Here is a 14,792-nt window from a genome sequence, read left to right on the forward strand (position 1 = left end):
CTCTCTCTCTCTCTCTCTCTCTCTCTTCTCTCTCTCTGCAGTTTGTGTCTCAGCCAAACTGCCAGCAGCTTCTGGCCACGCTGTGGTACGACGGCTTCCCGGGCTGGAGGAGACGACACTGGGTCGTCAAGCTGGTCACCTGCTTCATCATCGGACTCCTGTTTCCCTTCTTCTCACTGGTGAGGAGGGAGGAGGGAGGGAGGGAGGGATGGAGGGATGGAGGGATGAAGGAGGAGTAGCTGGGTAAAGGTGAAGAAAATAGAAACGGGAATGAGGAGCGAAAAACGAGGGGAAGAGAAGACTTTAAGAAAGTTTGTGAGAAAGGGAAGTGAGGAAAGGATGGAGCAAGAAAAGGAGTTGAGGGAGGAAGAGGAGAGAGGAAGGACAAAGAAAAGTTAAGAGAAAAGATCCAAAAGAGAAGTGTTGGAAGAGTGAATGAATAGAACAATGAAGGAAGCCTCCTGCAGCTGAACTGTTTCTCTCCTCAAAGTAAATTTGTTGCCGGGCAGCAATTAAAACAAACTCTTTGTTTATTGGCTGGAGGAGCCGTCGCTAGGAGACATCCGCATGACAACAACACTTGACCTAAAAAACAAACAGCGTTGTTGTTCTACTTTAAAAGAGGAGAAGAGCAGAAGGCAGACTCGTCATCACGGGGGATTCAGTACTTACATCGGTCAGTTTGACCTGCAGTAGATACTGAACACACTCACTGCTGAACTTTAGAGTTTCAGAGGAATAGGAACAGACGGAGATTAAAGTCTAAAGTCCTTTTCACACCTGACGAAAATCACACGAAAATCTGAAAGAACTTTTTTAATAAAATGTATTCTTTCAGTGAAATGTTCCCTCCGGTAAACAGCTAGTGATGTCTCGGGCTTTTATTGTGAAAGGTATGAACAGACAGAGTAGATCTGGTCTGCGCTGCTTTTGTCAAAAGTTAAAAAGACTAATAAAGTTTGAAGTCTTGGTTCAGACAACGGGAGCCTCCGTGTTGTTGTACACATTATCTGCGTTACTTTTTCTTTTCACCTCTTGTACACACTGCAGCCCTCACAAATACACACGGCTACATGCAGTACACACTCAACTGGGACGGACTACTTCCTCATAACATGGCACCGTGCTAATATATATCTGCAGCGCAAAGGATTGTGGGTCAGAATAGCCAGAAAAGTGTGTGGATGTAGTAGAACATCCTGGTATTCTTTGCACACTTTGACACACTCAGTCTTTTTCTGGCGTACTACATACTGTGTTGTGTACTAACAGTGTGCGTTTTGAATCGGTTTCAACACAACGTGATTGGTTGATGCCTTTATTTAAAAGCTCAGAAACATCTTCCTCTCTCGCTTTTTCGCTTCGTAATATTTAGCTGTGTGAGGAAGAACTCATGACAAAAACAATAGTTTGAAAAAATATATTGACGTGCAAATAATCTTAACACATCTTAAAGTTCTTTGGGTTTGTTGGCAAATGTCATTTTTTGTGTTTAGTCCAAGATCAAAGGTTAGTTTGCATCTTTTCGCCTCTCTCGTGGTGCGTTCAAGGACTCAGAAATAAAGCAGACTAAAGAGAGGACAAGACTTATTTAGATGTTATTGTTAACGTGAGATAATTCACATTCAATAATCTGAGTATTGCCTTAATGTGATTAAGTTATTAACGTTTTGATGATGTAAACGAACGTCTCTCTGTTATTCAAAGCCTCGCTGGCATGACTCAGAGACAGCTGAGGCTGCCAGCAGCGAGTAGACGAGCAGAACAAGTAAACAAGCAGCAACAGCAACAGTAACAGCTTTGCAACAAGACGAGGTGGCGCCTGGCTGAGCGTGAACCCAACCAACACACCTTTTAGCGGCTCAGTTAGGACTCTGCCTCTTCTGTTTGTCTCTCTGATGTCTGTCTCTTCATCCTCTGTCCTCGTCCTCTCCTCAGATCTACCTGCTGGCTCCGAAGAGCGCTCTGGGCCGCTTCATCAAGAAGCCCTTCATCAAGTTCATCTGTCACACGGCGTCCTACCTCACCTTCCTCTTCCTCCTGCTGCTGGCCTCGCAGCACATCGCCCGGACCAACCTGCACATGCAGGGACCCCCGCCCACCATCGTGGAGTGGATGATCCTCCCGTGGGTGGTGGGTACGTATCGCCGCCGTCGTCATTTAGAACTAATGGCGCTCCAACGAAGCGAAGAAAAGAAAGTTTCAGAGGTTTTTTTGTGATCAGACAGATGTTCTCTGACCAGGAAAACCAAAAAAACTTTCCTCGAGGCGACAGAGTTTAAACCAGGCGCCGAGTGAAGCCAATGAGGAAGTGTGTTAAAGCTGCATTCTCTCTAGTGTCCACCAGGGGGCGACTCCTCTGGTTGTATAGAAGTCTATGAGAAAATGACTCTACTTCTCTCTTGATTTATTCCCTCAGTAAACATTGTAAACATGAGTTTATGGTCTCAATCTCTAGTTTCAAGTCTTCTTCAATACAGCATGATGTTCATTTAGTACATTATGGTCCATTTAGAGTCAAACAGACCATGAAGCAGGGGATGCTTTAGGGCGGGGCTACCTTGTGTCCTCGTCATTCCAAATATGGTCACTTCTGTTCATTGGTTGCGAAAAAACCAACATGGCGCACAGAGACAACAAACAGGATGAAAATCGATGCAGCAGAACTAACGATATTGTTGTTTTTCTTACACGCATTGGTCTTTCTTATCAAACCCTGGCATCTACATTACCCACAATGCAGCTCAAGCCCCAACAGAGACTCTGGTGCGTTATGCTACTTAGCAGCTAACGTAGCATGGCGCCTCTAGCCTTCTTTCTATCTCCAGTCACCTTTTTTTAACTTTTTCAAACTTGTAGTCTTGAACTGACCTCGACACTAAAGGCTTTGTACTTCTTCTGCTTCTTCTTTCCGTGTGCAGTAGTCATCATCAACACCTTTAAACCGACTTTCAGGTGTCAAGTTTTAATAATCTATGACATCATATCACAGTTTTTGTTAATATTAATTTTGTTTCTTTCTCTTCTTCTATTTAATAAATGACTCTGATGTCACATTTACACGCACGACACATTTGAGACGCCGAACTTTGACGAGGAAGAAATGTCTCTTCTAGAGGGTAAAAAAAAAAAAAGATTTACTTTGATTGCTTTTTATTAAGAGGACTCTGAGTGTGTACGAGTGTGTGAGTGTATGCTGGCGTGTGTGTGGGTGTGTGTGGTCGGATGCTTGAGTGTGTGTGTGTGTGTGTGTGTGTGTGTGTGTGTGGGTGGGTGTGAAAATGAGTGATTGCATCTCCATATTCTCTCTCTCTGAGCTGACACCGATGATTTCCAAATCATAACCACGATCACTTGAAAAAAAAGAAAATAGGAAACCATCTGTTCCTCTTCGTCGTCTCATTCAACTATAAAGAAAACACTTAAAACACTTTTGCATTTGAAAAGTTTGATAAAAATAAACATATAGAGATTAGATGAAGTTTTGTGTTTCTTAAACTGCATTTTGTTTGTGTTTATTGACGTCGGTTCTGCCTCGTCATCGTCTCGTCTTCGTCGTGGAAAAACATATGACGTCATCGTCTCATTAACCTAATTAACGCTGCGTTGACCGAGCCACAGCTGCATTTCATTGTGCAATCATGTGTTGACTCATGATGACAAACGTTGTACCCGATGAAGAAAGGTAAAAAACAACGACGGTAAAGTAGAACTGAGTTGATCAGTACTCGTGTGTGCAGCAGTACACTCTGTTGTTGTTCTGATGGACACTTGAAGTTCAGAAACCAACGTTAATCACACGTGTCTCAGAAGAGCAGATGTTAGAACAGAAAATAATAGAAAAATGACTGATGAATTATTTAGAATAAAACCTGACTTTTTGTCCAAAATCAGTGGTTCAGAACAAATGTGCCGGCTCTCCATCTCTCCATCTCTCCATCTCTCCAGCCCGAGGCTGCTGCCAACAGAACATATTCAACAAAATAAAGCGAGCAAACAGAAGCCGCTGGTGGATGATATTAATGTCCTCATGCATTCGTGACTGTGTGTGTGTGTGTGTGTGTGTGTGTGTGTGTGTGTGTGTGTGTGTGTGTGTGTGTGTGTGTGTGTGTTCTCAGGGTTCATCTGGGCAGAGATTAAGGAGATGTGGGACGGGGGATTCACAGAGTACATCCACGACTGGTGGAACCTGATGGACTTCGCCATGAACTCACTCTACCTGGCCACCATATCGCTGAAGATCGTGGCTTACTTTAAGGTAAAGACTGACCTTTGACCTTTTAAAAGGGGACTCAGATGCAATGATGTCCGGACTTTCTGCAGCACGGCTTTCATCTTTAATGATACTCTGCAAACATATAAGATCTATCTGTTTATTAAGAGCGAATGGTGTAATCACACACACACACACACACACACACACACATACACACACATACACACACACACACACACATACACACACGCACACGCCAGACGGCCGGGCCATCTGCAGCAGCTGTGAGTCACTGATGATGGCGGGTGGCCCTCCTACTCAGGTCCCGTACACACATCCAGCACACATACAGATACAAAGCGTGCACACACACACACAACTGTATCCGTACACGCGTTCAATAACACACACTGACTGAAGCAGCAGCTGGAGGCGGGAACTTCTGTGAAACTTTCTGTGTTCACAGGAAACGTACAGTTTCTGCTCGTTACATGTGTGATGTATTTTCAAAATAAACCTCCGTGTTCAAAGGAAACATTGTCTGAGGAGATGAGGAGGGAAGCCGAGCATGAGAAAAGCGAGAGGGGAGAGAGAGATGGTGGCTGGAGGGAGACGGATAAATGTAAAGCAAAGTTTAAAAGCCGTAAACAAAGAGAACGCTGACAGAAAGACGAGGGTAAATAAAATGAGAGCTTGAGAAACAAACGAAGGGAAGAAGGTGTGTTGAGCATGCAGGAGTGAGAGTGTTTCAGAGTGATCGGCGATTAGTGTGTCGAGTTTCAGAAGATCAGCAGTGAGCTTGAGGGGGACTCAGAGGATTAGGGGCGATGCTTTCAAAAACATCATGATCTTACAAGGAATCTGCTAAAGCTATGGTGAGGGTTATGTGAGGTTAAGGTGAGGGAAACATAATGGTCGTGTTGACAATGTTGGCTGTTGGTAGGAGATAACGTTCACTTTGATACAATACAACAATCCAAGACATATCGGTGCTTCATGCATTCGTCCTCCTCATCCCTTAATGTCTTCCTCTCTCTCCAGTACAACTCCTCTCGTCCCAGGGAGGAGTGGGAGATGTGGCACCCGACGCTGATAGCCGAGGCGCTGTTCGCCATCGCCAACATCTTCAGCTCGCTCAGACTCATCTCCCTCTTCACCGCCAACTCCCACCTCGGGCCGCTGCAGATCTCACTGGGGAGGATGCTGCTGGACATCCTCAAGTTCCTCTTCATTTACTGTCTGGTGAGACGACCGCATCCAACCTCCGATATCACACAAAGATGATTACTTAGCAGCGCTAGCGACGGTTTTCCACCGTAATGCTCATAACACACCAGAAAACAAAGTTGTAGGATGGTTTATAAATGAAGTATTACCTTTACTGTGAAAAGTGAAAACTGAAGTCGATGCTTCATGTGTTAAAGCTGCATTCTCTCTACTGTCCACCAGGGGGCGACTCCTCTGGTTGTGTAGACGTCTATGAGAAAATGACTGTGTTTGAATATTAACGTTTAGCATTCCAGGATGCTAACATGTTAGCATTCGTCCCAAAGTTTGACATGAACTCATTCCTGAGCTGTTGGACAATTCAAAATCTTTGACCCGAATGGAAAATCAGGAAGTCGCAAAACTCAACAGAAGAAATTAATTCTTCAAATTACTGTGAAAACATTTCCCTCCATCTAGTGCATTCTTTCTAAAACTTGAACAACACAATGCATCCTTGATGAAGGAGACCACGGACCTCTTTCATTACACCCAGAGCTCATTAACTCGCTCTCAGGGGAACTCCTAACGCACAGCACAACCCCCACGAGAACCGCCCATCTCCCCGTGGTCCTAAAGTCCACCTCGGAGAGCCCGCGGCACCGAAGGCACATCGCTTCACGCTCACTCAGCTGCAGCTTTTACGCAACTCCAGATTGAGAAAACACGGCCTTCTGTGTTTGAAGAACGCCCTGGAGGAGCAGAGGGTCGACCTCAGTTACACAACGTAATGTGAGATACAGAATGCTTCATTTCAAACAGAAAAACAAAGCTCCGATGAAGTCGTGTTTCCTTAGATAGAGATCTCTCCGTACTCCTGACATACATTAATGAACACGTTCCCTGTTTAGGTCCTGCTGGCGTTCGCCAATGGGCTGAACCAGCTGTACTTCTACTATGAGACCAAGGCCTCAGAGGAACCCAACAACTGCAAAGGCATCCGCTGTGAGAGGCAGAACAACGCCTTCTCCACGTGAGTACCACCCAGAACACTCACCGTGAGTCCGTGTGTGTCTTTGAACGGACGTGTTGAGGAGAGAAACACTGAAGCTGAAGGTGGAGCAGCACCACTTTGATCTGTTTGGGTTCAATGGACCTTTGAGAAGACTTAATCGGAGATACGATAGGGGACCAATGCACTATTTGAAGGTTTTTAGCCTTTTACAAGTGGAGGAAGGGTCATTTATAAATGCTCATTAATGTTGATGTTGTTATTCTAACAAATTGTGAGTTTTTATGAGATAGAAACTAGCAAATGCCAGAATGCAAACATGCTAAACATCAGCATGTTTGCATTAAGAGCACGTTAGCATTTAGCTCAAACCACCAGATCTAGATATTTATTTACTCAAACATTCATTTGTAAAATCCTGTCCTGCAGAGTCTCAGCAGGTCTGCAGTTTTGGCAAATGTTGGCAAATAAGCCCCGATGTTTGCTAATAACAGCTGTGATACTATCAGCCGGCAGAGAGGCAAACATCCATGTAGATCTCATGACACACATCGCCCTGATGATCAAACCCTGTCCGAGGTGTCCAGAGCCGCTGCGTCGGCCATAATGCAAACTTACACACACACACACACACACACACACACACACACACACACACAGATCAGTGTGTCTCTGCTGATGGAGGCAGACTGAGGTCCAAGCCGAGTCAGGGGCCGAATATTGATGAGGCGTGTGGTTTGCTTTAGATAATAGCCGCATTGATTGATGGTCGATTCCATTACAGCGAAGCGCTCGGGACAATGATAGGAGGGGAGCGGTTTTAAACTTTTATCTGTGTGAGTGTTTATTAAAGGTTAAAAGGTGTTTTGTTCTAGATGAATACATAAACAGAGTGTCGTCTCTGTGGCGTTACAGATCAAGAGACGGAACGTTTTGATTATTAAACATGCTGAGTCGAGGCATGAGATGGTTAAAGTCTTTTTTAAATCCAGGCCGACCTCCTCGCTAAGATGCTGAGGAAAGAACAAACGCACTCAGCGAACCTTGACTTGAACAAACAAAAGACACAAAAGCCGTGATCACAGCTGCTCTCACAGCTTCTCGTCTGCGCATCGACTCAGACGCAAAATAAATCAGCCTCACGCTGAAGCTAGATGATGCATAATGCAAACGGGAGCCGGGGCGAAGCCAGCAAATCAACATTCATGAATTTACAATTGTTTCCTCTTTGCATCCCACTCCTGTAATTCACACACACACACGCACACACTCATCAGCGTTTGTGACATCGTTTCCTGTTTCTCAGGTGTGTCGTTCTCGCTCATCTGTGCTTCACACACACTTATCACCGTTAATGTGTTACACGTTTGTCTCACTGTCTCCACCTCGCTCACTCTTTTTCTGCCTTCAAACAAAAGATGTAAATACTCTTCGTCACCGTCTTTCACACTCTCTCTCTCTCTACTCTCGCTATGTGTCTCACCTCCTCAGCACTGCTACTCTCATTCTGAGGCCTTTTCAACCAAACAGACACTGGAAATATAAAGTCGGGATCTAAATCATGAACTCTAAGTTCTTTGAGTACATGTATGTGAGTGTTGGGCCAGTAACAAGTTAGAGAGACACAAGAAGACAACACAGCCATGGATGGATTACTGAACACCATAAGGACCCCCGGCCTTCAACTACACAATTTCCTTCAAAGAGAAATGAACCAACCTGGTATCAACCAGGAAGAGACTCAAATGATCACAAAGAAACTGAACATGACTACAATGAGACACAAAACGACTACAAAGAGACAAAAAATGACTACAAAGAGACACAAAACGACTAAAATTAGACACAAAACAACTACAAAGAGACACAAAACAACTACAAAGAGACACAAAACGACTACAAAGAGGCACAAAACGACTACAAAGAGGGGAAAAAACAACCACATACATTTTCTATTCAAACCTTTTATTGAAAAAGTGTTGCAACTGTCGCAAAGTCGCATCGCTGTCGGTCTGAATAGTTTTATGCTCAATATTCTTCTGGAATGTTTCATATTGTTTATTCGTCACGCCCCCGGTGTGTAAAGGCCTTCAGAGGGTGTCTGCACTCGGCTGCAGAGATTTCAGTGTACACTAGTGATGACAACACACACACACACACACACACACACACACACACACACACGCACACAGTAAATCTAACATATTCATATTCAACACAAGCACTATAGGAATGATTTAATTGCATGCTGTTGGGCTGCCAAGTCGAAACACACACACACACAGAAACATTGTATGCAGTGTGTCACACACCAACACCCCCCTCTCTCTCCCTCTATCCCTCTATCCCTCCCTCCCCCCTCTCTCCCTCTCTCCCTCTCTCTCTCTCCCCCCTCCTTCTCTCTCGGCCTGCCTCCCACACAACTGCAGAGCTATAGCAGTGAAATGACTGAGTGGCTGTGGGGATCAGCTGTAGCAGTTTATGACTCGGCTTAGTGGAGGGGGAGATGAGAGAGACGAGAGGAGACGAGGGGAGAAATAAAGGGAAGGAGGGGAGATAATGAAAAGAGAGGAGAGGAAACAAGGAGGGCAGCTAAAGGACAGGAGAGAGAAAATGAGAGATAAGGAGAAGACAGGTGACAAGGAGAGGATAATAGGGATGGAGATGAGAGATAAGGAGAGGAGACAAGGAGAGGAGGAGAGGATAATAGGGATGGAGATGAGAGATATGGAGAGGAGACAAGGAAAGGAGGAGAGGATAAAAGGAAAGGAGATGAGAGAAAACAAGGTGAGGAGGAGATGAGTAAATGAGATAAGAAGAGGAAACAAGGACAGGATGTTACAAAGGAAAGGAGATAAGAGAAGAGAGGAAAAAGGAGGAGCGTACAAGGAGAGGAGGGATGAATCATTGGGCGGTGGATACAAGAGGTGGAGCAAGGAGAGAGAACAGAAACAAAGATAGGAAACAAGGAAAGGAGAGGAGAGAAAACAAGGAGTCTGCTCCCTCCGATAACAGTTGATGACTTTATAAAACTTTTTTCCGGCTGATGAAGTGTCGCATTCATGAATCACCTCAGACTTTAATGCATCCCATAATGATCTGAGATTTAAAACCACAACAGGCTGCTGCTCCTCTGGAGGACAAAGATCCACTTTATTTATGTCATCGATTATTTTTATATTTACGCTGACTCAGCATTGGGTTCCGGAGCGGCAGAGCTGTGTTCTGATTTGTCGATAAAGTTGTTTTTGAAAGAGAGTAAACAGGGAAAGCAGAGGAGACAAGGAGACAAGGACACGAGAGCAGTGGTGGAAAGTAACAAAGTGTAGATTTACTCAAGTACTACATGAGTACAAATATACGATCATATTGTTATTTTCAGCTACTTTTCAGAGGCTAACACTTTACTTTTTAGTTCACAATAAAAATTAAGAAATTAAGCTGCAACATCAAAGATATTACATTAATATTATATATTATTCAGCATGAGTACTTTTACTTTTGGTACTTTAAGTATATTTTGATGATGATACTTTTATAAATGAGGGGAGAGCAGAGGAATCAAGGAAAGGAAACACTAAGGGAGAGGAGACAAAGATAGGAGGGAGGAGGAAGAGAGGAAGGGAGTAAACAAGGAAAGGAGGGGAGAAAATGGCAGAGAGGAGATAAGAGGAGACAAAAAGGAGGTGAAGAAGGAGAGGAAACACAAAGGAATAATGAGTTAACGGCTACAAGAGATCCATTAAATCCTGTTTCCTTCATTCTGTTTCTTTTGGCGTCCATCTTTTATTCTCTGTTTTATAACTGCGACTCGATGTCACACTTGGTTGCTTCATTCATCGTCTCTCTCTCTCTCTCTCTCTCTCTCTCTCTCTCTCTCTCATCACAGCCTCCCTCCCATTGAGTACACACACACTGTATACTGATTGATTTAGTGACCATTCACACACCTTACTGCAAAACACACACACATTGCTATGAATATTTTATGCAGCACAAATATAAAACCCTGCAGACAAAACCTCTCTGTCTCTCTCTCTCTCTCTCTCCCTCTCTCTCTCTCTCTCCCTCTCTCTCTCTCTGCATGTCTCTCTCTCCCTCTCTCTCGCTCTCTCTTTCATTCTTGTGAGACGAAGCGTCTTGGCTCCGCCAATTGTCGCTTCATCAAAAATGCAATAAGCTGCTGCTGTAACTGTGACTGTCACACAAACAGAGGACGGAGGGAGGGTAAGAGTGAAGGAGGTGGGAGAGGAGGGGAGGAAGATGGAGGGAGGTTTTCATATGATAAAAACTCTGATTTGATCTTTGCTAAGTGGATCACGTCTCAGCCGCTCCACCTTCAACGCAGTTTAACTATGAAACTCCTGTTTCTCAAAGTCAAGGATGCTTCCTTGGTAGGATGCATCCTACCAAGGATGCATCCTATACGGAGGCTCCTTTCCTAGCCTTCAGAGAGCACACATTGAAATTGTAAATGTGCCGGTTTGCTTTATTGAGAACAGTTCAGTGCGTCACAATTTGTTTACAATATGAACAGATTAAAAACATGTGGGGTTATTAAAAAGCAAAAAGACAAGTTAAATGAAATAACGAGGTGTAAATCACACACCAAGTACGGTTTACATTTTGTACTGTTTTTGTAAAAAGTGTTATAAATGTTATTGTCCACGTTCTGACTGCTGAATGCAGTTTGACTTCAGAAGGTTCGATGCTATGCTGATGATACTGTCTCATAACTTCCTGTTTGTTCGTCACAATAACGCATCTTAATGGCCTTTAACAGAGACATTCACAGTCAACGTTACTGATAACTGACTTGATATAGTTGTTGATTTTTAAATATATTGTCGGCTTTTTTTGTCTGGAAGAAAGCCCGGAGGGAAAAACATAGTTTGAGATTATTAATATTATTTGTTTGAGGATTAAATAACATCCTCAATCACACTGAGCGCCACAACGATCAGAAATGTGTATTTCCTCTACTTTACATGATTTTAAATGTGAAAACACGTTGATGTAGCTTTTCCTGTGATTCTCTTCTCTACAGCTTGAACGTGTTGTTTCAGTTTAGCTCCATTGAGACAGATTTCACTGACTGTGATCCGTTAACGGTTCCAGCTCTTCTCTCTAAATGTACTGGCTGACTCCTGTAGTGAGTCGTTTCACTACAAATCAAGCTGAAGATGAATTATACTGTTTAGTTTCACGGCACTAAGACGCGTCTCATATCTTCCAAGGCCGCTCCAAAACGTATTCACAGCAAGAAGAATGTGAGCACGTTCCCTCGTTTACTGGGCAGAACCTGTCGTAACCGATCTGTAACTTAAGAGCTCTGTTTTCTGAAACATACTTTCTCTGTTGTTCAGTTAAAGACATTAAATATGAAATATGGGCATCAGACAGCAGTCTGATGCCAACATGAATCTGCTCGTACTTTTAATGACCGTCACATGAATAATTAGCCTCGCAGTCGTCTGTCACTGTGAATTAAACGCTTCATCAGCTGAAGTTTATTGTGCTTTGTTTGGGACAGATGAATGTTTCTGAGGATCTTAAACTGACAAAATCACAACAAAGTGACAGAGTTATGTTTCAAAACTCAGATTGAGGTGCAGCTCTTCATAGAAACGTTCTCTGATGAGCGTCTGTCTCTTCCTTTAGAAGTGATTCATTGTCTTAGTAGCTGTCCTCTGAAGAAAGGACTGTAGATAAAGTGGTCTGTGGCTCTGCGTCCTCAGGTTGTTCGAGACCCTCCAGTCTCTGTTCTGGTCCATATTCGGGCTGCTGAACCTCTACGTCACCAACGTGAAGGCCCGGCACGAGTTCACCGAGTTCGTCGGGGCGACCATGTTCGGGACGTACAACGTGATCTCGCTGGTGGTTCTGCTCAACATGCTGATCGCCATGATGAACAACTCGTACCAGCTGATCGCTGTGAGTCACTAACTGTTCGCAGGTTCCAATTTTGTAAAATAGGGTCCAGGCTGAATCCTTTAAGGAGACTGCAGACTGTTTACACAGAGCAGAGAGGATAACACAGGAGACGTTGTAAAAAGGTCAATTGCAGCCTCTAGTTTTGTTTTCCAACATTGGATAGATTCCACTGCTTTCCAATTTTTGTAAAAATAAACTGTTTTTTTATTTGATGGCATCTGTGGCATTGTAACTGTGTTGTGCTGCAAACAGTCCAGTGTGAGTCCTCGGTCCTTCTAGCCGTGGTTGTGATGTTTCCATCGTCTTTATAAATATGACGGGAGCAAAATAAGAAGCCCTGAAACTGCTCGAGGATCAGAGGGTTAAACACGAATTCAATAAATGACAAAGTTTCCTGAAAAGTATATCTGAGTGTTAAGAAAAGTAAAAGTGATGCAATGACTTTAGAGCAGGAGTAACATGAGCTCTGTCTGGTCTTCGTTAGAACTGCAGCGTTCTGAACAAGTTGTAGAGCAACAGTCAACGGCTGTTAACCCCCCGAACACCAAAGAGTTCGGGGGAGTTTTTCACTCCTGTCACATTTCTCTCTCTCTGTGGCTTTGATTTTCTCTACAGTATAAAAGTGCTGCTCCTCTACGGAAACATCACAACCACGGCTAGAAGTAGAGAGAACTCAAACATGTCTTTAGTGCAGAGTAACACAGTTACGATGACAAAAATCAATAAAAAGAAAAAAACGCAAGTTTACAAAAATTGGAAAACAATGGAATCTATACATCCAACATTTCTCCAAGTGTCCACAATTGTTACCAATGTTGGAAAGAAATGGAGGCTCTATGTGCTATTTATAATAAACTATTAATATTTCAACAAGCTCCTCTTCCAGCCTCTCCTCTCCTCTCTGCTCGGTGTTCAGCAGCAGTTCAGTCGAAGTTTCACAGAATTGTTGTCACGTGACTGTTTGTCTCAGACAAATCATTCAATGCTTCCTAGTTGCTCTGAGGAGCTCAGAATTTTATGTTTTTTACACAATCTGGTTAAAGCAAACGGTTTATTCGGGGAACATTTTTACATGAGACGTGTAGAATAAAATGTTGATGAAATATAACAATTTTAATCTTAGTTGTGTTGCTTTCTTTGATCTGCCTTCACCGCACATGATGTGTTTGAGATCATCGGAAAGATGAAAATCTTAAGATGATGACTGTGTTTACAGCATATGGCTGTGATGATGAATGTGTCCTTTTGGCGATTGTTTAAAGAAAATGTGCTTTTCCATCCGGTTTTGGGTTTCAGCGGGTTTTAATCATCCCGTCTCTTTAACTTGCTTCACCACATTTCATTGAGAAGAAAAAAACCATCACATCACATCACATGACCTCGAGCTGTCTCGTCTCCGTCCCGCAGGACCACGCCGACATCGAGTGGAAGTTCGCCCGCACCAAGCTGTGGATGAGTTACTTCGACGAGGGCGGCACGCTGCCGCCTCCGTTCAACATCATCCCGAGCCCCAAGTCCATCCTCTACCTGCTGGTGTGGCTCCACAACAAGCTGTGCAGGGGAGGCCAGCTGCCCGGGGAGGACTCGCACAAATGTGAAAACCTCCGAGAGTTCACGGTCAGTGAAGGCATCATCGCCGCTCATCGTTTTATGCGCATAAGAATGCAGCATTATCTGTTTTAAATCACTGGCAACTATTCGATTGTTGTGCGAACGTAAACGGTATTGTTAACATCGCCTCGTCATTAAAATCTTCATTTCATTCATCTGCAAACAAGTGAAGCCGATCGGTTGTGCTGCAGATGGAACCACTTCACACGAACCTCCCAAAGTTCACCAACTGAAGAGTAAACGCAGTATTTATCCGTGTGACGTTAGCGTGCCGGCGTGTCCAACACGCCCGTCGCTCAACCGTCACGCTAACGAGCTGCGAGAGCCCCAGAAGGCCAAATGCTGATATTCACGTTAACAAGTCACCGGAGGATTCTCGGGGCTTCACAGGCAAACCGGAGGACTGAGAGTCAAAGCAACACGCTCCGTCTTCAGGGGGAAAACTCAGATTGTGTTTTTCACGTTCACACGAGAAGCTCAACATGATGACAGTAAAGAAAGCGGAGATGATTCGGAGCTGACCTGAATGTGTGACGCACCGTCACTGGTCTGGTTTGTATCTTCTGTGAGCGGATAGAAGTCCAGTTTCATAGCAGCTTTAAATCTGTGAGTGTGTTTGAGAACTTTAGTTTGTTTTGTTTGGACATTTTTTCCATCTGCTGAGGAAGAAAGTACAATCAAGAGCCAGACAAAGAAGGTTTTAAAAGAAGTGAAAATGCGACTAAAGTTTTTTTGTCTTTGGCGTTGAAAAATGAATGTTTTCCCAAAGTACCAAAACTCATCAAAGTACAGAAGTATAAGTAAAAGATGTAC

General features: G+C 43.8%; 1 protein-coding gene across 1 annotated transcript in view; it reads left to right on the top strand.

The window, feature by feature from the left end:
* Positions 1–14,792, top strand: part of trpc5a (transient receptor potential cation channel, subfamily C, member 5a) — a 49,839-nt gene that overhangs the window by 28,707 nt on the left and 6,340 nt on the right. Inside the window, exons 8-14 of the mRNA XM_076092217.1 lie at positions 42–179; positions 1,939–2,137; positions 4,119–4,258; positions 5,258–5,458; positions 6,334–6,455; positions 12,173–12,368; positions 13,776–13,985. Of these exons, the coding sequence (XP_075948332.1) occupies positions 42–179; positions 1,939–2,137; positions 4,119–4,258; positions 5,258–5,458; positions 6,334–6,455; positions 12,173–12,368; positions 13,776–13,985 (1,206 nt within the window). The remainder of the gene's footprint in view (positions 1–41; positions 180–1,938; positions 2,138–4,118; positions 4,259–5,257; positions 5,459–6,333; positions 6,456–12,172; positions 12,369–13,775; positions 13,986–14,792) is intronic.

Source organism: Anarhichas minor, unplaced genomic scaffold (assembly GCF_050575085.1).
Source record: "Anarhichas minor isolate MPS153535 unplaced genomic scaffold, ASM5057508v1 ptg000016l, whole genome shotgun sequence".
In the NCBI taxonomy this organism is placed as follows: Eukaryota; Metazoa; Chordata; class Actinopteri; order Perciformes; family Anarhichadidae; genus Anarhichas; species Anarhichas minor.